Raw genomic sequence first — 26,369 nt, forward strand, 5'->3', positions numbered from 1 at the left:
AAACCGTAACTTGGTTCGTTAGGGTACATATTGAAATGCTGAATTTATAACCTAAGTCAGTTTTTACTCAAATTAAGCTGTCCAATCAAAGGCATAGTTTACTTGTAGTGTACTGTATAACTATCGGTTTAAATGTGTGGGTTTGGCGACACTGGTTTTCATACTAATGATGACATTATAGCACTTCTATTATGTTCTTACTGTTCTGTGTTTTGTATGGAGTGTCCGGGGTGTGCTATCGGTTTAAATGTGTGGGTTTGGCGACACTGGTTTTCATACTAATTATGACATTATAGCACTTCTATTATGTTCTTACTGTTCTGTGACTACCACAGATGGTATTTACGGAGGCTACAATTTTTATGATAGCGCCATCTGTCAATGTCATGTCAATGTAATTTACCTAGATGGCAGCAAAACATATTGAATACCCAGTTACATTTTTCTTTTTTGTGTTCCTTTATAAAAATACATAATTGAAATTAAAAGCACATCTAATAATTAAATATTTCCATACCATACTCTAAAATTATTCAGTAAAAAACAATGCCACCTATTGACTGTCAAACTATTTAGTGTTGCTATATAGTGGGAATAAAAACTACCAAATTTTATGCACACCTAAGATGTTTTAAATTCTCTTTTACAATTCACATAATATGATTATATTGTAGTTGATAATATTATATTGTTACAATAAAAAAATACATTTTATTATGAGTAGATAGATTACTAGGTTCCAAACATTTCTAATATATTTTAACAAGTTAATAAATGTATTTATCTTTATGCATCTTGGTTTCTTTATAATTGAATTACCTATTTAACAACTTACTCTGTTTTTGCGGGCGTTTTTGAAAGTATTTCATGAAGAAGCTTTTGATTCCTTTTCTTTTGGTTGTTGATAGGTCGTTCTGAAATAATAGCAATAAATATAATAATATTTTTTATGTTAATAATTATATCCTTTAGTATTTCGTAGAATGCTTGCTGTGCTATTTACTTTATGGCTACCATGCGTTTTGTAGATATTTATATAACACAGTTAAATGTGTTTGAAATAACATTTTTGAAATAAAATTATCTAAAGTATCACAGGCTCTAGTTTCTACAGTTAGATTACTTGTACCATTTTAACAGTTAATTTTTTTATGAAGAATCAAATTTTATTATGTTAGCGAAAAAATCTAAATATATCTCTTGCAATTTTAGTCTGTATTAATAAAATAAAACCAACATGGACGCAACTTGGTATATATTATTTATAAGCAATCTCCCAACTTTCGTGATCACTCATGTTGGTAACATTTCGTATCATAGGTATTATATTTTTATGTACAGAGAAATAAAATATTTCATTCAGGCTGAACAGAAATATTAAATTATATACATGCCTTGCCCTCAGCTTTGCTCGCATTTGAATTGTACCTAAATCCAAACCATTTTCGAACGAACTGAAAATTTCATTAAAATCGGTCCAGCCTTTCAGGAGGATGTCAAAGTCAAACACACGCTCAGAGGAAATACATATTGATTTGAGAAAAAATAGAAAAATGCAGTTTGCGCCCATTTTGTAACTTTAAATGCAATTTAATAATATTGGAAATTTTAAATATTTGATGATAATATAGTGGTTCAAGGCATGATGTGATGTTATGTGAAGGACACAGATTCAATTCCCGCCGCAGAATATATTTAAAGTAATTACTTACCTCATTCTTATGATCTTGTGTTTTCTCTTTATTTTGACCAGCAACAACACCGTACATTTTTGAAAAAAAAATCGCAATACAAGATTTAACAATTATTAATAACTTAAATCTTAATACATATTTTAATTTTCTTATTTATAATAATCCATACATTTCTTCGTTATAAAAGCGAAGTTTATTATTCACCAGATGCGGGCTATAGTTATTTTATATAAGCACTATATTAAGTAAAAAAGTTTAAACTTTTTTGTCACCAGGCTCACAACCACCCAGATCACCTTATTGAAAGCAACTACTGTCTTTAACATCTCTGCAAGAGTCGAAAAACATGCACTATGCCAGGAGAACACATATTTTTATTTAAAAACTGAATGAAACAGTGAAATATTCAATTTTAAGGAGCAATTTCTGCAGTTTTGCATAGACATTTAGTTGAAAACTCAGATAAAGCGAATTAATTTTTTCACAACTTAAAATCCAGAATAATGATACTTAGTGTTTTTGTATGTGGGTAGATACTTTTAAAAGTACATGCAGTATAATAATTTATATAAAAATACATATTATACCTACTATAATTATATATATATATATACCTATAACACCTACACAATTTATATACACGACTAATGCAGTATATAATTATTACAGTATATTATATTGTAATTATTCGTAAAATTTTTTAAATATTTTTGCAAAAATTTTCTCATAAGCGCGTCAATTGGTCGTAGGCCGTAGCGAGTATTATAGTATGACCCGTAGCTTATCTGAAATTGGACTATCAGACACAAAACATATTATTTTATAAGAAGTTTTATTTCCCGAAATTACCTCGTACAAACAAGCTCGTCATAATATTACAACAAATTGTATATGTTATTACCACTTACTCTAGCTCATTTCATTAATAACATTTCAAAAACAAAAACAACGTAATTGATTCCATAAACAATCGTTTATTCCAAATACGGGAGCCATTTGTTTTTGTCACATTCAGCCACCATTGCTAATGGAATGTCATATTTTTCGCGCCATAATCGCAAATGTCAAATATTAACGAATTACAGGCCACAAAGCCGCCATGTTGGTAGGCTGCCAAAGCTGGCCATTTGTTACTAGTAAAACAGAATGTTGAGATAAATAGGATTAAACCAGGTGGCTTAAGTTAATTTAGTTTAAATAAGTTTTACTAGGATTATTACTTGTTTTTGAACTAAGCACTTTTCTTAAAATAACTTAGACTCGTAGTTAAAACTTTTTTTTAATTTTTATAGAACGAAAAATAAATGCAATTAAGTAGTGCATTCTCGTAAAATTTAAAACAATGAAATCATTTGTGCAACGATGTTTTACATCCGCGACTTATCTTCACCAATACCTTAACCTCCGAGGTAACTTAGCGACATAAATTAAACATAATTCGGTGTTTGGTTCTATTACATAAATTTATTTTGCCCGCTCTTCTCTGTAGAAACAGCCTGTCAAACCAGGTAGTAGTAAAAACAAGTAAAAACACCTTTGCAAGCAGTCAACTTAAATGAATGAATTATCAAGATTTCTATATTTGCATTTGCAATCCTGACCGACATACCTATCACTGAAGATTGATACAATTACTCTTACAGTTATTGGGCTGTTTGAAACAATACTGAAAGCAGGGACACCTACAAAAATTATAATCCATACATTTAGAATTTCATATATAATTTGGCAAACCTTTCCTTGAAGAATGGCAAAGACACTAGAAGACGGGTTAATTAAAATAAAAGCTTAACTCTTTCTAATTTACAAAACTTTATTTATATTATAGAATTTAATTCTTTGTATCACAAAAAATAACAGCTGCTCAATTACTTAACCGATTACTGCAACGCCTGAAACAAACGCGCGGCAAATTTACGACATGTCCCTCGCTTGGGCGGCTGCCAGCCTCTGTAACTATTATTTACGGTTGTAAAAACTGCTTAATATTTAATATGAACTCGGCTGTGTGATCAAATTAACGTTTTATGTTGTGAGCTTGCAAAAACAGCGGTTTTTATAAGCTTTAACGAGATATAAAAATATATGAAAATCTAGACAAAAAATATATGAAAGAGTATTTTGACCATTATTTTGAGTGAAATGCTTCATTTTGTTTGTTTTTTCGAATTAAGACAAATAAATACTTGTTTTATTCAAAAATTTTGTAACTGCGCCCTCGGTTGTATTCAAATTAATAATGTTATAATTATTATAGATCTTTAGTTTACCTCTAGTATTTAGCCTCTTCAATTTAAATTTTCAAGAAAGTAATAAAAAGCCAGCAGCTGCACACAGTTTGGCTCCCATTCTAACAGAATTTAATTTTTTTATTTCAGTGTTCATGCGAATGATGTGAATATCCAAGATATAAATTAAATTATTTTAAGCATTCATTTTCTTTAAAAATAGCTTTCATGAAAAGTACAAAATAGCAAGTGTTATAAAGTTCCACGATGAAGGCTTTATTATATTATAATAAGCGGAATCATTCCCCATTTACATTTTTAAAAACAATAATTGCAACAACAATAGTCGCAGGCAAATTAGGTAGGTACATATAGTTTCGCCGAGATTTCGGCATTTAATTCCAATTTAATTCCAAAAAGTGGGATTTTTTACAATTTGCCGCGGCAATTTTACGATGAAAAAAATAAAACATTATTCCATTCAGTTTCAACTTGGTTTCAACTAGTTTAAATTTCCAAATTTTTATACGAAATTTGTGAAATGGCAATTTTATATGTCAATGTCACTACTCGACTATTGACATTCATTTTGACACTGTATACAATTGAATTTCGAAGTTTCGAATAATTTTCATGATGAACTTGAAAATTTAATTAATTTTTCTGGTACTGAGTGTAAAAATGTCCTTTCCTAAAGTGGAAGGATATGTGTTTACTGAGAAACTTGGGTCTGGGAGTTATTCAACTGTATATAAGGCGTATACAAAGGTATTTTAATTCAAAATATGTTGTTTGCTCTTTGTTGATAATCGTATTTGCCCAAAGTGAGATAAGTTTAAATTTTATTTAATTACATACAATATACTTCATGATGTTTGTTAAGCGTTTAGTAGAGTTACTAATTTTTATAACTATAGTACTGACATAAGCATTTTAAAATGTATGGTCAAATAAAATAGAAATTGTTTTTGTCTCTTCATATTATGAATTCAAGCTTAACTAAGTTGATTTTAGAATATGTTATCACATTCGCAAAAGAAGCATGTAATATATTATAACTTATTATTATTTCTTTACAACATTATTAAATTTAGAATATTATATGAATCAATTTCCTAGTATTTGATAAAAAAACTGACTCAGCACCTTGCAGTAACTATTCGAACTATTAGAAGAAAATGTTATCCATAAAGTGTAATAAAATAATTTACTTAAACATTTAAAAATACTTACAACACCCTGTCATCATGAAATTAATGTTTTGGCAATCCTTGATAAGTCTATAAAATTTTGATTTAAATCTTTTATAGTGGGACAAAATCGAGTCTAACGGAGTTGATAACATACAAACATACAGGTGATACTAATAAAAGCGTGTTAAAATATAATATAAAACTAAATTTATTACTTATTATCATTTATTATGTGCATACTATACATATCTATACTAATATTATAAAGCTGAAGAGTTTGTTTGTTTGAATGTGTTAATCTCAGGAACTACTGGCCCAATTTGAAAAATTCTTTCGGTGTTAGATAGCCCATTTATCGAGGAAGGCTATAGGCTATATATCATCACGCTAAGACCAACAGAAGCGGAGCACTGCAGGTAAAACCGCAGAGCACAGCTAGTGTAATATAATACTAAATTTTTTACTTGTTATCATTTATTATGTGTTTAAAATGTAATACTATACACATTCTTATTGGAATAATTCCTCTCTATTAATAACTCAGGCCCCGGAATCACAGACACAATAGAAAATCTATTGTGTCATCGATCGGGCCGATTGGGGCTCAATGGGTTAAATCAAAATACATAGCCTTACTGTTATTATTTATTTCTCTAATCAATTGTAGATAGGAGCGCGTACAACAGTAGCAGTGAAATGTATAGACAAGTCACTAGTGAAGCACTCGGGGGCCGCGGTGGACAACCTGGTCTCCGAGATACGGCTGATGAAGACCCTCACGCACCCACATATTGTACACATGAGGGAGTTCACTTGGGATGATCGGTGAGGGAAAAAATACTATTTTAAATAATGATTTAGCTTTTAATTTTTCTTTTTGAAGTGAAACTTCTTTATCGGGGTTGGAAAAAAATTTAGTGTAACATTTTTTCGTTACGCGCCATCTTTTTCTTATCCCTACCACGCGTGATTCGACGTATGTCTGTAAAGTTGCATATAGTAAATTATTTTTTGAAAAATAAGGTCATAAAGAAGTTTCACTTCTTACGTGTGTACACTAGTACACACATTTTTTTTTCAAGTGTAGAGTGAACAGGTACCTTCTAGGGATGCGCGTACCATCTTAGGTCTCATCTCAGCTTAACATCAGGCGAGATTGTGGTCAAGCGCTTCCCTATTCCCAATAAAAAAATAGCTTTTGCTGTGGAAGTCTAATTCTATTTAGCAAAATAAAAAGTGGATTGTTATTTAGCTAGCTTACCGCCCGCGGCTTCGCCCGCTTTGTCTAAAACCTAATAAATAATATACTGAAACCTTTCTCTTAAATCACTCTATCTATTAAAAAAACCGCATCAAAATCCGATGCGTAGTTTTAAAGATTTAAGCATACAAAGGGACATAGGGACAGAGAAAGCGACTTTGTTTTATACTATGTAGTGATATAATATAAAAATAAAAAAATAAAAATAAAAAGTTAATTTATTTGCCTTCACAACTTAAACTATTACAATGAAACAAAATATTATGTAAATGTGTAGCATTTTCACGAGTAAATCAGTAAATAAAATAAGAAATTAAAAGCTTTACCTTGAGGTGGTCAAATTAAAAGCATAGAAAAAAATGCAAGATGGCTTTGAGCCATAAGGCCGCCATTTGTACATCTTAAATGGTTGTTTTTTTATGTACTTTCATTTTAATATGTTGTACAATAAAGAGTAAATAAATAAATAAATAAATAAAAGTAGATTATTATTTCATGTGTCAAGAGAACAATTTTAATAATTTTTGTGGCATGTTGCAAAATTAATATGATTTTTTGAAAATGTGCAATGAATTTTTAGCACTGTGAAACAACTTCAATTCCATTTTCCTTGCCTATGGGAGCATAGCTTGTAACAGTTAGTCCCTACATAATATAAACAAAATCATGGTTTATCTGTACGCTTCTTTAAAACTACGCAAGGGTTTTTGATGAAGTTTTTTTAATAGAAAGAGTGGTTCTTGAGAAAGGTTTTAGCACTGTATATAGTTTTTTAAGTTATCTACAAAGCGGGCGAAGCCGCGGGCGAAAGGCTAGTCTATTATTATGTAGTCTATTATTATTATAAATATATATATATAAAAAACTAGTGGTCCGCCCCGGCTTCGCCCGTGGTACCTACGTGTTTAAACTATCCTATCTCTCAAGTTGGATCGAACTGCACATGGTGTGCGAATTTTATTAAAATCGGTTTAGTGATTTAGGAGTCCATTGAGGACAAACATTGTGACACGAGATTTATATATATTAAGATGAAACCCGTTTCGCGTTGTCACGCCATCACGTGTGAACGGCTGAACCGATTTCCATAATTCTTTTTTTATTATAATCCCTGAAGTACGAGGATGGTTTTTATGTAGAGAAAACGTAAATATGTACCACGGGCGAAGCCGGGGCGGATATAATATGTTAAAAAGTTTTTAATTTCCATTTTTTTTTATATTTCAGTAACATTTACATAATTATGGAATACTGTTGTGGCGGTGATCTCTCGAAATACATACATAGGTACGGACGAGTTCCGGAAACTAAGGTAAGTTGATTACTGTTTTCTACAAAAATATAAGAATTTAAATTCTATGAATTTTTCAATAGAACTATTTGAAAATAGGAATTAATAAGAATGAATTATTAGGAAAAAAATATTAATTGTGCTTTAGTGTTTTTTTTTTTTTTATTATACCAACGAATTATACTAATGACTAGATTTCCGCCCGCGGCTTCGCCCGCGTAGTCATTAAAAACCCGCATAGTTCCCGTTCCCGTGGGATTTTCGGGATAAAACCTATCTGGATGGATGCAATGGATGTATGTATGTATGTTTGTCACTCTTTCATGCAAATACTACTGAACCGATTACAATGAAATTTAGCACACATATAGAGGGTAACTTGGATTAACACATAGGATAGGTTTTATCCCGGAAATCCCACGGGAACGGGAACTATGCGGGTTTTACTAGAACTACGCGTACGAAGCCGCGGGCGCAAAGCTAGTGCCAATTAATATATATATTTTGTTGAAGCTTACCACCCGCGGCTTCGCCCGCTTTGTCTAAAACCTAATAAATTATATACTAAAACCTTCCTCTTGAATCACTCTATCTATTAAAAAAACCGCATCAAAATCCGTTGCGTAGTTTTAAATATTTAAGCATACAAAGGGACATAGGGACAGAGAGAGCGACTTTGTTTTATACTATGTAAGTATGTAGTGATATATTTTATGTTTAATTACAGGTATTATATTTTCTACAGCAACTCGCTTCAGCATTGAAGTTCTTACGAGAGAAAGGTAAGTTACCTGTAGTAATTAGTACTTAGTACTTACTCGCATTAATTAAACCGAGCGTGTGTGCCGAACACACGTGCCAGAAGTGAAACTTCTTTGGCATGATTTAAAGATACCAAAATCGTCGCCTTACTCCATGACGTGACGGTATTTCCATGACGCGATATTGAAATACTCTCAGCGCGCCTAAAGAAGTTTCATATCAAGAAAAAAATCTCAATATTAGAATAGATTTAGAAATTAAAGACTTTAACGATCTTTACATGAATAAATCGCGTTTAAAATCCGTTAAAAAAAGTTTATTTCCTAAACAATTTTGACAAGTTTTTCCTAATTTATTCCTAGGCGTAGTACACATGGATCTGAAACCGCACAATCTTCTTCTACACAAAGACTCTGATGGCAAGTACTTGCTGAAAGTGGGCGATTTTGGGTGAGATTTTAATTTTTTAAAATAATTATATATTTAAAATTACTAATTAATTCTGTGTTTTTAAAAGTCGCTCGGTTGTCGAGACATTCAATATTTTTGAAAATTGAAAAAAAATCACTTTTTCCACACTTTCTGATGGCATGGCTCTAAATGAAATTTTTTTTGTTTAATCTGCTTGGCATTTGGTTTTTTTTTTGTGTGTGATTTTTTTATTTTTATTTTTTTTTTAATCTTCCATGCACTTAGTGGTATTTTACTATTTTTAACCGACTTCAAAAAAAGGACTGAAGGTTATCAATTCGGCCGGTATGCTTTTTTTATGTATGTACACCGATTACTCCGAGGTTTCTGAACCGATTTACGTGATTCTTTTTTTGTTCGATGCGGGATGGTGTCATTCGACATGTGTCCCATAAAAATTTTATTCGGATAGGCCCAGTAGTTTTTATTTTATGAGCATTTTTGTCTGTATTTGTAAATGTTGCAAGTGCAAGTTTGAAGTCGGTTGTTTTTAACGCAGTTATCACTTGTTGATAAAACTATTGAGAAGCCAACAGAGCAGACGCGCTACTATGCTAAGCGTTCAGCGTCGCCCATAAGCACCCACAATGTCAGGGACATTGTGAGTGTGTTGCCGGCCTTTTAGAAACCAAAAAAACTATATAGCACTAAGCACTTAATACTAAGCCGTATCCGACATCAAACCTATTTAGTAAATAGCACAATTAATATGCAGTAATTAATAATATCAATTCTTTTTTATTTTAACTTTTCCGTTTTTGAAGACTGTTGTTTTTAACGTGGTTATTTAAAACATACAGGGTTAGTTTTCAATGACCGGCTAAATTTTCAAAAATGGTTCAGAATCGATAACATTTTCGATCTAATGAAAAAAAAACGTTTTTTTTTTTTCAATTAGATTTCATTCCTGTCCACCAATAAATAGCGAACGTGTGGACATTACAAAAGCACAATTCAGTTCAACAACCTAGATAGGTAGAAGTTAGCACACACATAAATTTGGCGATGCGCGCACGCACACAAGTGCATTGACTCTGGCGGTGTTTACGATTTAGGAAATTTTTAAGACATTTTCAAATGAATGCTATTATTTTTTTTTCTTTTTTATTCGACAATAATATTTCAAATGTACCTTTGGTTTAATATCTAGATCTTAATTTTAAATTTTGGCTGGTTATTGAAAACTAACCCTGTATATATACTGCGTGAACAATGGACATTGTAGTTTAACTCAAACTCAAACATTTATTTATTCAATTAGACTTCTTCGAGAAGCACTTTTGAAACGTCAATACATATTTTTAACATTTACCACCGATTCGGAAAGCAGTATCTATGGAGAAGAATCGGCAAGAAACTCCTTAATAATAACTAATAGTTGCTCTTTTAAATCATTTCAGTATTACAATTTAATTTTACAAAATATGTAAGTAACCGTACGTATATATTATCATAATATGCCAAAGAACTGTCCTGCGGTTCTCACGCGACAACCCTGCATGGGTTTTTATCTTCCATATATTCCTTAATGCTGTAATAGGCTCTCTGAACTAAGACGTTTTTTACATAATTCTTAAATTTAGTACTACTGAACTCTTTAGTTTCGCGCAGTACATGAGCTCAGAGCCGATGCGCTCGGTGCGCGGGTCGCCGCTGTACATGGCGCCCGAGATGGTGGCCGGGGAGTACGACGCGCGTGTGGACTTGTGGAGTGTCGGTGAGACTACTGTTGTTGTTGTTAGGGCCGGCGCGCACGACCAACTTTGTCTCCGCAACTATTTTGTCTCCGCAACTATTTTGTCTCCGCAACTATTTTGTCTCCGCAACTATTTTGTCTCCGCAACTATTTTGTCTCCGCAACTATTTTGTCTCCGCAACTATTTTGTCTCCGCAACTATTTTGTCTCCGCAACTATTTTGTCTCCGCAACTATTTTGTCTCTCCCACCCATGGCTAGTATAAGAGCCAGCGCGCACGAGTAACTTTATCTCCGCAACTATTTTGTCTCTCCCATCAATTTGTATGGGGAGTTGCGTCGCTACGTGCGCGCACTTTCATACTAGCCCATGGGTGGGAGAGACAAAATAGTTGCGGAGACAAAAAAGTTGCGGAGACAAAGTTGCTCGTGCGCGCTGGCTCTTATTTCCTAGCTTTCCGCTCGCGACTCCGTCCGCAAGGAAAAAGATTAATTTTTTTTTCTACGTATTTTTGACGTGACAACGTCTTCGATAGAGCCGGCTGCACGCACGAAAAAACATGACTCATGCGGCGTTACCTCGCTCTGAGGCGTTCCATGTAAGTGTTGAAGTGCGAGCGAGAGCCCGGGACGAGCGACAAAGAAGCACAATCGGCCTTAAGACATTGTCACATTCAACTATCGTACCGACTTTACAGACCAATTTTTTCAGGATAAAAAGTATCCCATTTTATGCCCACGATAATCCATATACTAATATTATAAATGCGAAAGTAACTCTGTCTGTCTGTTACTCAATCACGCCTAAACTACTGAACCAATTTTCGTGAAATTTGGTATCGAGATATTTTGACAGCCGAGAAAGGACATAGGCTACTTTTTATCCCGGGAAAATGACGCAATCCTGGAAATCCCACGGGAACGGGAACTATGATGGTTTTTCTTTGACTGCGCGGGCGAAGCCGCGGACAGAAACCTAGTTTTGTATAAATTTATAAAGAATAGAAAAAATTCGATCGCTCAGCGGGACTCGAACCCGCATCCTTTCGCGCCATTCCGGGGCGGATGCCTGACCAACTCAGCCACTCGTGACCCGCCTGAGCAATCGAATTTATTCTATTCTTTCAGTTTTATGTGTCTGAAGGGACAACCATCTCAACCAATATGAAACACTTTTCAGTGAATACAATATTGTAACGATGGAACACGACCTTTTTTGTTGAAATTGATATTTTTGGTTTTATGGCATTCAAATGATTTATAAATCTAAATTTATAAAGAATAGAAAAATATATTATATTTTGTATATGAAAAAAATGCGGTGGCGACCACTCGCTAGAGCATCTTCCGAGAGAAAATATCTGAAAAAAACGCTGGCAACTTTTGGCTGTAGTTGCCCATTTGTGCTGACCCTTAAATCTATACTAATATTACAAAGCTAAATAGTTTGTTTGTTTTAACGCGCTCATCTCAGGAACTACTGGGCCGATTTCAACGATCTTTCGGTGTTAGATAGCCCATATTTAGACGTGTAACAGAAATGTCCAATGGCAGATAAATAAAAAAGAGCGTGTATGTAGAGCACACGTGTCCGAAGTGAAACTTCTTTGGCAAGATCCAAAATCTTCGCCTTACTCCATGACGTGACGGTATTGCCATGGCGCGACCTTGAAATTGTACTCTCAACGCGCCCAAAGAAGTTTCACTTCATTAAAATACAAATAAAAATTATAAGTATAATCTCTTGCAGGTGTGATAATGTATGAATGTCTGTTCGGCAAAGCTCCGTACTCGTCGAACACGTTCAAAGAACTAGTAGATAAGATACAGAGGAAAGCGCCTATAGAAGTGAGTATTTATTTTGCAAAAAAAATCCCTTTGTAATTAAAATTAAAGCTTTCTTATAGTTTTAACTGTAAATAATTTTTAAACCGATCCAGTAGTTTTTCAGAAATGACAAAAAAAAACTTTTTTGTTCGTTACGAGTTCATTACGAACAAAAAAGTTTTTTTTTCCTAATCTATGCTAATATAAAACTGAAAATTTATATGTGTCCATTGTATGTACTTATAGCAAGATAAGCTATCGGTTATATTATAACTTCATCACATAGATTTTATATACAGGGTGTCCCACTGTTGGTATACTAAGCCCCAAGGAGGTTATAGTTTTGCATACGCTGAGTACGTAAAAAATATTTATAAAATTCCAGACGCATTTTTGACAAATAAATGAATTCTTAAAACTCTATGTGTACACCCATAACAAGCAACCCGCCCAACTTTGCCACCAGCACGTGAGCTATCGTTTAAGATTATGTTTTCATAGACAAAATGCTCACATTAGAGAAGCGGTATATGCCGGCTGCGCGAAGTTAGAGAAGAAAACATGGATTTTCAGGAAAAATTTAACAAAATTTTTTGATGTAATTTTGTTGTTTAAGTATTTTTTACGTGATCAGTGTATGCAAAACTACAAGTCCAATATCGCGCAGTATACCAATATGATGATGATATGATGATGATGATGATGATGACCCAAAATGTCCAGATACCCGCAAACTCGTCAATATCCCCCGGCTGTATAGACCTCCTCACGCGTTTGTTACAACACGACCCGGACAAACGTATAACATACGAGGATTTCTTCAATCATGAATACTTGGATTTGGAGCATATGCCTTCGAAGGAGAATTATGTAAAGGTAATATTATCCTTATTAGTCATTGAGATAATATTACTACGTATGGAGGAGACACCACGAACAAAATCTGTGCGCCATTTTTTTGCTCTAAGTAAGTTTAAAAAATTATTATCAAAAATTATTATCAGTAAGTTTAAAAAATTATTATTTTATAAGTGGTAGTCGAGCACGCTTCGGCAGGAATTGGGCCAGCTCGCACCGGGGAAGATACCACACCCCCACAGAAAACCGGCGTGAAATAGTAGCTACTACTGTGTTTCGTACGGTGAGTGGGGGGGCCGGAGGCCCGTATCCCTTCCTTATCCCTCTCCCTATCCTTCCCACTCCTCTCCTTTCTTCCCTCAACATTCCCTTCTTTATCCCTCCCATCCCAATAATTTCACCCCATCCCTACCCCCTTCAAACAAACAAAATGGCAGCGGGATTAAATATAGAACTACCCCAGGAGGGTACTAGCATCACCGATGCTGGAGAATCCCTCTCTGAGTGTCTTCGCTCAGGCTGCCCCGCGTACTCTGGGGGGGGCAAAATTCCGCTTTTCAATACAGCCACAGGCATAAAAGGTAAGCCTTTATCGGCGACCCCTTCCACATTACTAACTGTGGACTTTTGCAACATTAGGGGACTTCATTCAAATCTAAATGCCGTTCATCAACATCTCGAGACGGCTAAGCCGGCTTTACTCTTTTTGACGGAAACGCAGATCTCCTCTCCTGCTGATACTTCTTACTTAAACTTCCCGGGCTACACGCTGGAACATTTATTTTTACCGCGTGCCGGAGTTTGCGTCTACGCTCGAGAGGATATCTGTTGCCGTCGCCTTGGCATTCTTGGAGACAACCTGTCTATACTATGGCTTCGCGTAGACTGCGGTGATCACCCCCGTATTTACGCATGCCTTTACAGGAGTCATAGCGGAAATGCCGAAACCGACCGCCTCACCGAGCACATGCAAGATACGATCGATGATATACTGCAGAAGATTCCCTCCGCCGAAATTGTGGTTCTCGGCGATTTCAATGCCCACCATTCCGATTGGTTAAGATCAAGAACCACAGATCATGCGGGTAGAACTTTCCATGACTTTGTGTTGTCCTACGGCCTATCTCAGCTCGTATCTGTACCCACGAGGATTCCCGACGTGGAGGACCAAACACCATCTCTTTTAGACCTTTTACTCACCTCTCATCCAGACGACTACCATGTCTCAGTTGAAGCTCCACTTGGGTCTTCCGATCACTGCCTGGTGCGGTGTTCCGTGCCTGTCGTACGCAAATCTCGGTCAAGACCAGCAAGTTTCCATCGTGTCTGGCATTATAGATCTGCAGATTGGGACGGCATGCGTACCTTCTTTGCGTCCTACCCATGGTGTCAAATTTGCTTTGTGTCCGAGGATGCTGACGCTTGCGCTGACTCTGTCGCTGATGTGGTCACACAGGGTATGGAACTCTATATTCCTTACTCTGTGGTACCCGTTGGCGGCAGGTCTCAGCCCTGGTTTGGGAAGCCCTGTAAAACGGCATCCCGTTTTAAACAGGAATGTTTTCAGGCCTGGGCAGAAGCCATAGCAAAAAAGGACCCTAACGCAAAGGATCTAAAAAAAAGGTTTAATGCTGCCTCCCGACAATACAAGAAGAGCATTCAAAAGGCCAAGGCAGAGTTCATCAAGAGAATTGGCGAGAGATTAGCACGCTACCCTTCAGGTACACGTGCCTTTTGGTCCCTTGCCAAAGCTATCCAGGGGAACTTTTGCAAATCATCCTTCCCATCTTTACGTAGGGATGACGACACCCTGGCCCACACTGCAAACGAGAAAGCCGATACGTTGGCCACACTTTTTGCGTCGAATTCGACTTTGGATGATGAAGGAAAAGCACCACCTACCATCCCATACTGCAGCAGCAAGATGGCTGACGTGAAATTCACGCAACGTGCTGTGCGTAGAGTCCTTCTATCACTTGACATTCATAAGACGAATGGGCCAGACGGAATCCCTGCAATAGTTCTGAAAACCTGTGCTCCAGAATTGGCTCCAGTTCTTACGCGTTTGTTTCGATGCTCTTACAACTCCACTATAGTCCCAAGCACTTGGAAAACCGCCCTGGTACACCCTATACCCAAGAAAGGTACGCGCTCAGACCCAAAAAACTATAGGCCGATCGCGGTTACCTCCTTGCTCTCAAAAGTGATGGAATCCATCATAAATTCCCAGGTGTTACAGTATCTAGAGGATCACCAGTTGTTAAGTGACCACCAGTACGGTTTCCGTCACAGTCGTTCGGCTGGTGATCTTCTGGTTTATCTGACCCATCGATGGGCATCTGCTATTGAGAGTAAGGGGGAAGCCATGGCAGTTAGTTTAGACGTGGCCAAAGCTTTCGACCGGGTGTGGCACAAGGGGCTCCTCTCCAAATTGCCTTCATACGGACTCCCTGAGAGACTTTGCACATGGATCGCCAGCTTTCTCAAGGCACGAAGCATTAAGGTCGTTGTCGACGGATCATGCTCAGAGCCCCTGCCTGTGAATGCTGGTGTTCCACAGGGCTGCGTGCTGTCGCCTACGCTATTCCTTTTACATAACAATGATATGTTACAAATACGTGACATACATTGTTATGCCGACGATAGCACGGGCGACGCCGCATATACCGGTCTTGCAAATCTCTCTCAGGAGCAAGTGGATGAGCATCGAAAAAAACTTGTGTCTAAAATTGAGAAATCCCTTGAAGAAGTCTCAATATGGGGCCAAAACAATCTTGTGCAGTTTAACCCCTCAAAGACACAAGTTTGCGCATTTTCAGCTAAGAAGAAGCCTTTTGCAGTGTCCCCTAAGTTCCAGAATACTCCGCTCAAAGCAATGCCTAGCATCGGAATTCTCGGTGTCGACATTGCGAGTGACGTACAATTTCGCGGTCATTTGGAAGACAAGGCTAAATTAGCCTCAAAGAAACTCGGGGTGCTCGCAAGAGCGAGACAGTACTTCACGCCAGCTCATCGCCTACTACTTTACAAGGCACAAGTTCGGCCACACAGGGAGTACTGTTCTCACTTGTGGGCTGGAGCACCCGAGTATCAATTACTTCCATTTGACCGCCTTCAGCGTCGTGCCTGCCGCATTGTCGACCTTCCTGAGCTCACCGATCGGCTCGATCCATTGGCTTTGAGGCGTGATGTTGCGTCTCTATGTGTGTTTTATCGCATTTACAACGGCGAGTGTTCTGAGGAACTGTTTGCATTGATACCACCTGCAGAATTCCATCACCGCACTGCTCGGCACAAACAAAAATATCATCGTCACCATCTCGATGCATGGCGTTCGACAACTGTGCGTTTTGCACGGCATTTCTTGCCTAGAACCACACTCTTGTGGAACAAACTACCACCTTCCGTGTTCCCCAACCAATATGACATGGGAACCTTCAAGAAAAAAGCCTACACCCACCTCAAAAGCCTTCTTCCACCTAAAAACCGGCAATACGTTCCCTAATGTTGTGAACTGTCATGGGCGGCGACCATCACCTACCATCAAGTGGGTCGCCTGCTCCATTGCCGGGGTTGCAATAAAAAAAAAAAAAAAAAAAAAAAAAATCTAGTTAGGTACTTACCGATGAAAGTTATTCCTTTGCACTTTTCCGTATTATTTGTGCAATATCGTAACACACACGAAGGCATATTTGATGAGTTTCACTTTAAAACAAATAAAAAATGAGCGTGCAGTTAAGCCATATGGCTTATGGTGAGCGGAACATAAGTGATGTAGGCGGTGTCGTCTCCATATGTATATCTCAATGGTTCAAACAAACAAACCATCAGGCGAGATTGTGGTCAAGCGCTTCCCTATTCTCATTAAAAATAGAAAAAAAATCTCTTCATCTTTATAATATTAGTAAATATGCATATATTCAGGCAGTGGGGCTCATAAAGCGTGCGATAGACGCGGAATGTACGGGCGCTCTGCCGACCGCACTAACTCTGTACAGTGAAGCCTTGAGATACTTAGTGCCGGCCGCGAGATGTGAGCCAGATGCTTTGCGACGAACTGCGCTCAGTGCTAAACTGGCTAGGTGAGTATTTGTGGGTTAGAAGGGTTAAAAAACTGTTTAGAGGTTGAAAAAATACATAAAAATATGAAAAACACAAAAAAAATACCAAAAAATGTTTAAAAAAAGTTAATTTTTAGAAAAAAAACAAAAACCGACTTCAAGACTATACCTATACTATATGTACAAATTTAAACTGAAAAGTAGAAAATAATATTAAATAATAATAATGATATTAATTTTTTATATTAATTACTTTAAACTTTCAACGAAAAGGTTTCCTAAGTTATTTTTGAAGTCGGTGCCGCCCAAGAACAGTTTAATTGATGCAAAGGCAGCAACAAATGGAATGTACGGCGGCACGACGCGGCTGCGCGCGAGGGCAGACATCGTTGACGGTTGTGCATAAAAATTTTGATGCGCTTCTTTGCAATTTATAAGTAAGCTTACGTGCGATTTTCTGTTCTCTAGTAAAAGTTAAGGTAATTAATATAATAAATAGTGTAATTAATTATTAGGTTATTATTTTTTTATTAAGGATATTTTTGTTTTGGTTGGCACCGACTTCAAAAATAACTTAGGAAACCTTTTCGTTGAAAGTTTAAAGTAATTAATATAAAAAATTAATATCATTATTATTATTTAATATTATTTTCTACTTTTCAGTTTAAAGGATCATGGGCATTTTTGTATGAGAGCTGGGCGTAAAACCAACAGAAATAAAATGTGTTGTAATTTACTTTATTGTACTTCTAAATACCCCCTAAATACTTGTTAACCCCAATATCGACCGGGTATCACTGCAAAAAAGTCCCAAAGATTGGTTAAATAAAACACACATATTTGTAATAAAATAATAAATATTGATACCTTTTATTTAAATATCAATGGTTATCATCAACTATAACATCTAATAAATGTTCTGCGGGTGCAATGAAAGGCTCGTGCCGTCCTAACCCCAAAAACCACAAAACTGAAACTATGTGGGCACAACTTCCTACTGTTCTTCTGCCTGTTAAGCAAGTACAGTAATGCTCAACTATCGCATTTCTACCGATTTGGTCTCTATCGATCAAAATGTAAGTGTTATATGTGCGCGATCTGACATGCCGCGACTGTATTTTAATTCGAAGCAACCACACATTAGTTTGCAGAATATTACATCTGTTTAAATCATCTAATGACTCCTCTCTATATAATTCAATTAAATAAACACCATCGCGGAAATGTTCTGCGACATACGATTTTGCCAGTTTTATATGATAAGTTCCCAAAGCGTGAAGCACTATACATTCCTCTGTTAAACGTGGAAAATCATTTAGGAATGGTAGATTTGCTTCCATTCTTACAAAGTCTCGACGTTGTCGATTCAGATTTTTAAGTTCGACGTAATCGAATAAACGATTCGGGTTGTTTATTTTTTCATCAATAATGTTTATTATATCTGAAGCTAGTCGATGGTTTTCAAAAACTGGGCGAAAAGCATTTAAAAGGCTAGCACCAATTTTGAAATCTACAAACATGTGGGGAAGAGCTCTATTAATATATGTTTGTCGCAGCAGTCTAAAACACTGTTTTATTTTGCCATTCATGGCTTCCACTACCCAGCGGCTAATGGTAATCGTTCGCGATTTATTGGCTTGGTCCGTTGTTAATTGGGTTTCGTTTCTGTCTTTTGTGGGTGGTATGTGTACCTCATAACCCCACTCTTCAATACTAGCTAAGCTATCCCTAAAACCCCGATCAACCAAAATAACGTCGTTTTGTTGAAAAATCCAATGCCAAGCACTATTTTCATCACGCATAATGTCTTGCATGATTGTTGCATCAGATGTAGTGGCGGCATACGGACCTAGGACATCCAAAATGTAGCCATCAGTGCTGACAATCATAAAGGGTTTTAGTAAATTCTCATACTTATGCAAGCTGTAAGACAATCTTTGAAACAAAAAATTAGAACTTTTTTCTATATAAATATAAGTACCATCGCAAATAACTATTGCTTTGCTGTTTTCACTGTTACCGAATATGTGTTTTGGTATCAACAAATTCCTCTCTAAGATATTATTCCTTGTGATATGGTCAAACCCTAGATGTAAAGGGGTAAATTCTGCCTCTATACATTCTCTAGCGATTTTCAATTTTCTTTCTAGAGTTCGACGAGACATACCAAACAATGATGCCAATCGTTCATTACTTTCACCTGTGCGAAGTTTTGTTAAATATACTCCAAGTACTGTCCGGGGACGACTTTGATTTGCGAGTGAGGGTGTTTGATTTAAAATAATGTTAAATTGTTCGTAATTAAATCCTACCCAAAAAAACAAGTCTTCGTTGTCTAATTCAGTCATTGAATCAAAATCGAATCTTGTACCACGCGAAGCAGCGTTTTTAAAAATATTACAAATATCTGTAAACTGAGCAGCATTAAAATCGTGATATGTGCGACAGTTGTTAATTAAATCATTCCAGTTATTGCTTTCAAGGTGCTGTCGACACGCTCTAGCTTCTCCAGGTATATACAAATTATGTTCACATAACATGTGTATTTTTATAGACATAGGAATTCGTAACCGTGTTTCGTTATGACAGTTATTAAAAATACAACGATCTGCTCTGTTTGGAGCTCTCATAAAATCATCTACTTCTAAAGTTCGTTCCTGAGGTTGTATAGCTGCATTAGGCTGCACTGCTTCATTGGGATGTACTTCTTCAATCCTTGGAACATCATTAGTTAATCGTTGCCAGCATCTATGACACGTTGAATAGACGTTATTGAATTCAACCTGAAAAATAAAAACACAAATAACTATCGTGATGTAGGTACTTCAAGGTAAAATCACAAATGCAACGGAGATAAAACGACATATGTCGGTATAGTACTTATAATAATAAATATAATTATTTTTATATAAGAAATATTTAAAAATGTAACTATAAGTTAAAAAAATGAATAAACAAAATATAATTAATAGGATCGGAGTCCTTATGAATTACCGTCGCCGCACACGAGCCACGGGCCACGGCTGTGGCCCGTGGCTCGTGTGGCTACAAACGCCGCCACGAGAAGCTAGAAGCGTGTAGCGTGTGGCCGCCACAGGCGTAAACCGTGTGCGGCGAGTCCATATAAAATGTATGAAAAGTGCAGGAAATATGCCGGTGGCGGCGTTTCGTGGCCGGTGGCCGGTGGCCCGTGTGCGGAAGCCCTAAGACTCAAACACATTAAAATTCGATGGTATTACATAATTTTGTTACAGAGATCCCATACTCCTAAACCATTCATCATCAGCTTCATCATCAGCTCAGCAACATCAGATGGTGACCATTAGATGCAAAAATCTGCATAGATTAAGATAATTTCTGATAAACAGTGTATATGCCTACAAAATTTGAGGGTTTCCCTCGATTTCCCCAGGATCCCATCATCAGATCCTGACCTGGTGACAATGGGACCACCTCTGACGTATGACCTACCAAATAAAAAAAGAATTATTCAAATCGGTTTATAATTGCCGGAGTAATCGTGTAACAAATATACAAAAAAAAAAAAAATACCGTCGAATTGAGAACCTCCTCCTTTTTTTGAAGTCGGTTAAAAATGAAAAGTTGTGATCGCGAAATTGTAGACTGTTCTACGTTGCCTGTATTTAAGTAACTTCTTTTTAATTTTACATGTGTGTTATAATTGATGAAAGTGGAAAAAAGTTCAAAAAACCCCCGAATTTTGTTAAAATTTGTTCAACCTTTTTTTTAAGTTCTTTAACTTAATACTGCATGTTAGTATTATGTTCTGTAACTACACACCTTTTTCTATGTTAAAATTATTTTTTGTGTGTTCAATTGAAATTAATAATTTATTTGACCCATTGAGCCCCGAGCGGCCCGATCTGACCACGACACAATAGATTTTCTATTGTGTCTGTGATTCCGGGGCCTGAGTTATTAAAATAATTTTTAAACATTTACGGCTGCATTTTGAAAAATTGAACTGAACAATTCTGATGAAAAAGCCTTTATATACTTCCTAGAAATAATCGAATGTTTTATGTTTTTTGTTTGTATTTAAATAAATTCATATTTTTTGTGTTTTTTTTTTATCTCTTAATACATTTTACACAGCTATATGGACCGGGCCGAAGAAATCAAGCGTTATCTAAAGTCCCCTCAATCCATTCCCAATGTCCCCCAAACTGGGGCTTTGGGCCAAACGCACGGGGCTAGGATAAACACGTGCTGTAGTGGGGAGGCGTCGAGGAATAGCTATGAGTTTAGTGAGTATTTTATTGTAAAAAATAAAAAAAATTGCGTGTTAAAACTTGTGAAAGATAACTTTATAACAACTTTGTGGCAACTTTAAAATTGCCACTTCTTTGCAAAATTGTCTTTTAAAAGTAAAAATTAGTGTTTTGAAATTGAATTGTGTATGTTGTTATCGTGTGAATTGTACATTGAGATACTATTACTACGTATGGAGACGACACCGCCTACATCACTTATGTTCCGCTCAACATAGGTCAAATGGCCTCTCTGCACCGATGAAAATAAAGTTCCTACGTATCAATGTTTTTTTTGTTACCTTGATTCGTTTTAATTGATAAGTTTATTAATATCAATATAAATTATACATTTTAATGGCACTCTGATAAAATTAATTATACATTTTTTGTTACATTGATTGTTTTTTATTGATAAGTAATAGGCAGAATATTTAGGAACTTTTTCGCCTCTATGGCGGTGAGTCAATGACATCGCTTAATCTATGACTCACGAGCCGCCCCGCGTTGCGCACAGATTTTATTCGAGGTGTCTCCTCTATACGTAGTAATAGCTCAATGAAATTGTAGTATGTTCGTTACTACTATGAAAATTGAGTTCGTATTTGTTTAATTAATTAGATTAATTTGTTTTCTATTTTAATATTTGCACATCCAATCAATCGGTATTTTGAAATCAGCGATTTTTACACGTTTTATATTAGCTTCACCTGTATGTTTGTATGTTTGTAACCGATCTCTTTGGGCGCGATTTTGACCCACTTTAAACGGCCAGATTTCGTTCAAACTGTAGATTTATTGAGGACCGATGACAATACACTAATTTGATAAAATTTTCTATTTTTTAGTTCGGTTTTCTATAAAAAGCGTGTTTTTTAGTTTTTTTAAACTATTATTATTTTTATTCAATTCACAATTCTTAAATAATTCCCTTTTAATTGAAAATATTAATTTGTTTAACAGATCAAACTGAAATAAGAGAAGAACAGAGTAACTCACAAATACACAATAGTGTTGCCAATATAACAAATGTTGCCGACGAGAACATACCTGTTGCTATGCAAAGTGTTCCCGTTGCTATTAGCAACGAGTCGAATTATAGGAACAAGCAATGTATAGAGGTAATATATTTTTTATTTTTCAGAACCTTAGATTACAAAATAAAAGACAGATGGAGCGTTGCCGAACTAAACCGAATAATTTATCGTCATTTTCAATAAAGCTATGTGTGCTGTCATTTCGCCGCTGCACTGTACGTACACGGTGCTTCTGTGTGCGTGTAATGTTGCGAGATATTGAAAAATTTCCCAAATTTTTCCCCGACTACGGAAAAAAGAGGGTTATGTTTTTCGAGTTTATGGATGTATGTATAATATTTCTTTGACACGCCCTGCAGTATAAACCGTTGGACCGATTTTGAGTTGTGAGGTTTCATTGCAATGATCTGAATTATTATGTTAGTGGCGGTAGTGACGTAGGCTATATATACATAAATGAGAAGTCAAGTTTTAATTTTTATTTAAATTCTTTTATTACATAAAGTACCTACCTGCCTACTAAAGTTATATATGGACAAAATAATTGTATTCATTTTTTTATTAAATAAATTACATAAAAAAAGTTTCAATATTAACTATAATAATTATATTATTTTTTATTTTTCATAATATATGAATACGAATAGCGGTAGTTTTTAGTCGAGAATACGGGACATTTTATTTTCATCATATCCATCATGGAGTTCACATAAATTAAATCTCTAGCGAAAACGACTATGACGTTTTTAAGCTTTATAAAAGTAACAAAATAATGTATTATGCTTATTAAAATAATCTAATAATTATCATGAACCTTTAGTGCACTATACAAATAATCACATTCACGATCGAAAAATCCAACAGCATTACTCTGAAGATCCTTTAACCATTTTACCGTTTTACCAATAAAAATGGGAAATTCATTTTCAAAATACTGGCAACATACGTTGAAGTTTTGTATTCCTTCATATCTGTAAAATTATTATTCGTATTGAAGAAATAAATCAGCCAAATAATCTACAGAAAACCTGTGAAACGATGTTTTATCTTTTTTTTGTTTTCGGGAACAAAGTTTACAGCGTTTTATTATCACAAGACGGCATTTTTTTACTAAAATTACAAACCCTTTTTGACGTATTGCATGACACTATATGCGCTATAGCACTGGTGCAGCGACGTATTTGTTTTTGATTTCGTATTTTCTTTGACAAGGGCGACGGGCGGTTGTCATGCTCCATCTGTACTTTATTTTGTAATCTAAGTTCAGAACTTCACAAATTATTTTGAAGTGAAACTTCTCTACGCGTTTTGAGAGTAAAATTTCGAGGTCGCGTCATGGCAATACCGTCACGTCTTGACGCGAATTTTGGTATAGTGCCACAAACTTATCTGACCCGGTGACAAAAACTGGAACTACGTGCCGCCATTTTGAAATGTCACATTTTCACAGACTTTTCATACGGAATATTTTGTTTACATAAAAAGAAAGCGACATCAGTGACACTGTCACCGGGTCAGATAAGTTTGTGGAATTTTGTCAAAGAAGTCTCACTTCTGACAACACGTGTCATGCTCAGCACACACCTTGGCACACACGCTCGTTTTGCAGTGCTTCTCTTTTTACTGTTTCATTTTGAAATTAATTGGTCCATTGGTCAATAGTCTTTTAAGCTTTAAAAATATTTTGTGGTAAATGTATAAGTAAACAAGTAATAACTGCGTTAAAAACAACCGACTTCAAACTTGCACTTGCAAAATTCACAAATACCTACAGACAAAAATGCTCATAAAATAAAAACTACTGGGCCTATCCGAATAAAATTTTTATGGGACCAATTCGACACCATCCCGCATCGAACAAAAAAAGAATCACGTAAATCGGTTCAGAAACCTCGGAGTAATCGGTGTACATACATAAAAAAAAAAAAAAAACATACCGGCCGAATTGATAACCTCCTCCTTTTTTTGAAGTCGGTTAAAAAAATCTAAATGCAATTTTTTATTAATAGTGTACTCTGTTTTTTTTTTCAGGATAAAAACCACACGGAAAAGCCGCGAGGTTTCGCGCGTTTTTTACGACTGCCTTATTTAGATCGAGAAAATAGTGTAAGTATGACAACATGCTTTTGTTTTCATGTTTTCTGTTTATTTTGATATGATTAGTATTTACTATTTATTGTTCCCTGCAAAACAGTATTTATTTTTTGAAACTATAAAATAATTAATTTCATCAAAATCGGATTAGCAGTTTTCAAGTCACTTTGAAACATCTTAATAATTTCAAACATATTAAGTATTAACTATTTCTGTTTCACTGTTACAGGTAGACGAACAGACAAAGAAGCAAACAGAAAAAACAGAAAAAACAGACGAAAACACAGACTTCTGTAAAATATCTTAGCATAATAATATAAAGTTGTATTTTTCATTGATTTTAAAAATTATAATAATTAATAAAGTTCTGATTTGAATCGGATAGTACATACATACATACAAACACACACACACACACATTCACATTTTTATTTCACAAAAAGCTTGAATGTGTATTTTTCTTATAACAAGCTTTACACGTTGAAATTTTTGCATAATATTATTATAAACAAGTCATAATTTTAAGAAAACTATTATTATATACAAATTAATTTATGTTTGTTATGTATCACTTACACAAAAAATATTACAACCTATCGGAATATACATATAAAATTTCATCAAAATTGGTCAAGCCATTTCGTAAGAGTTTGTGTACAAACACACTTAGAAACTACTAAATCGATTTTGATAATACGCTGATACAATGTTCCTGGTTGACATGAGCTTAATTTCTATTTTAGCTTAATTCTAAATATTAATGTTAATCTGTGAAAAAAAATCATATATATGTATTAAATTTATGTCAAATTTCATCATTATTTGTACAGCAGTTTAGTTGTGAAAGCGAATTATATAGAGTGTCATTTTTATTTATATTAGTATGGATTTTAAAGTAAAAGACTGCCTATGAAATGTTGTTATTTTGCGTAAAAGTTGTTATTTTTTAGTCATAAGAAAAGTTCGTGCCTTTGTTATAATAATTCAATAAATGTTTTTAAATTGTTCATGTTGTTTTATTCCTGCCCTTATTTATCCATAATGAAACAATTTCTATGTATTGAGAAAAATACGAAAGAATGGGTTTTTATTTAGAGTCAAGATTCGAACCCGCAACTTTATTAACTTATCTCTATATATACTCATCTTTAGAAAAAAAATTATAATGCCACCTAAAAGAAAATTACTATTAATACTGTTCATAGAAAATTCAAAGAAAACATTCCATTATTTTTTCAAAGAAAAGTCGGCATTCATAGATTTCCTTAATAACGCGATTGCCAAGAATATAACAGACTTCAAATATTTTAAAATTACTGTAACTAAGTACTTTATAGAATTCATTGCTTGCTTTTTTACGCCAGTTCAAACTCATTTATACATCCATGGGATTTTATCTTCCATATATTGGTACCATACTCTAATATTAAAATATTATAATATGCGCTGATAAATTATTGATAATAATATTCGACAGTCACGTATGAAAGCTTTATTGCAATTTATTTGCTTTTCTATATAAGGAAAAAATGAAGTAACAAATGTGTTGATAAGCAACGTTTTTTTAAGGCGTAAGGTGTAAAAGAGGTGTAAGAAGTGAAAACATGTAAAAGAGGTAATACGACA

At 35.1% G+C, this 26,369-nt stretch overlaps 1 protein-coding gene across 1 annotated transcript; it reads left to right on the top strand.

Annotated features, from left to right (window-relative positions):
- The first annotated feature begins 4,515 nt into the window (after nucleotides 1–4,515).
- LOC123704501 (serine/threonine-protein kinase ULK3) lies at nucleotides 4,516–25,050 on the top strand. The gene is made up of 13 exons (XM_045652881.1): nucleotides 4,516–4,690; nucleotides 5,783–5,940; nucleotides 7,604–7,688; nucleotides 8,395–8,449; nucleotides 8,792–8,879; nucleotides 10,502–10,617; nucleotides 12,346–12,443; nucleotides 13,146–13,298; nucleotides 17,205–17,362; nucleotides 21,458–21,609; nucleotides 22,576–22,733; nucleotides 24,681–24,755; nucleotides 24,973–25,050. The coding sequence occupies exons 1-13, from the start codon at nucleotides 4,604–4,606 to the stop codon at nucleotides 25,048–25,050; spliced, it is 1,461 nt and encodes a 486-aa protein (XP_045508837.1). The 5' UTR covers nucleotides 4,516–4,603.
- Nucleotides 25,051–26,369: the final 1,319 nt, after the last annotated feature.

The sequence above is a fragment of the Colias croceus genome, chromosome 30, assembly GCF_905220415.1.
Source record: "Colias croceus chromosome 30, ilColCroc2.1".
Taxonomy (NCBI): Eukaryota; Metazoa; Arthropoda; class Insecta; order Lepidoptera; family Pieridae; genus Colias; species Colias croceus.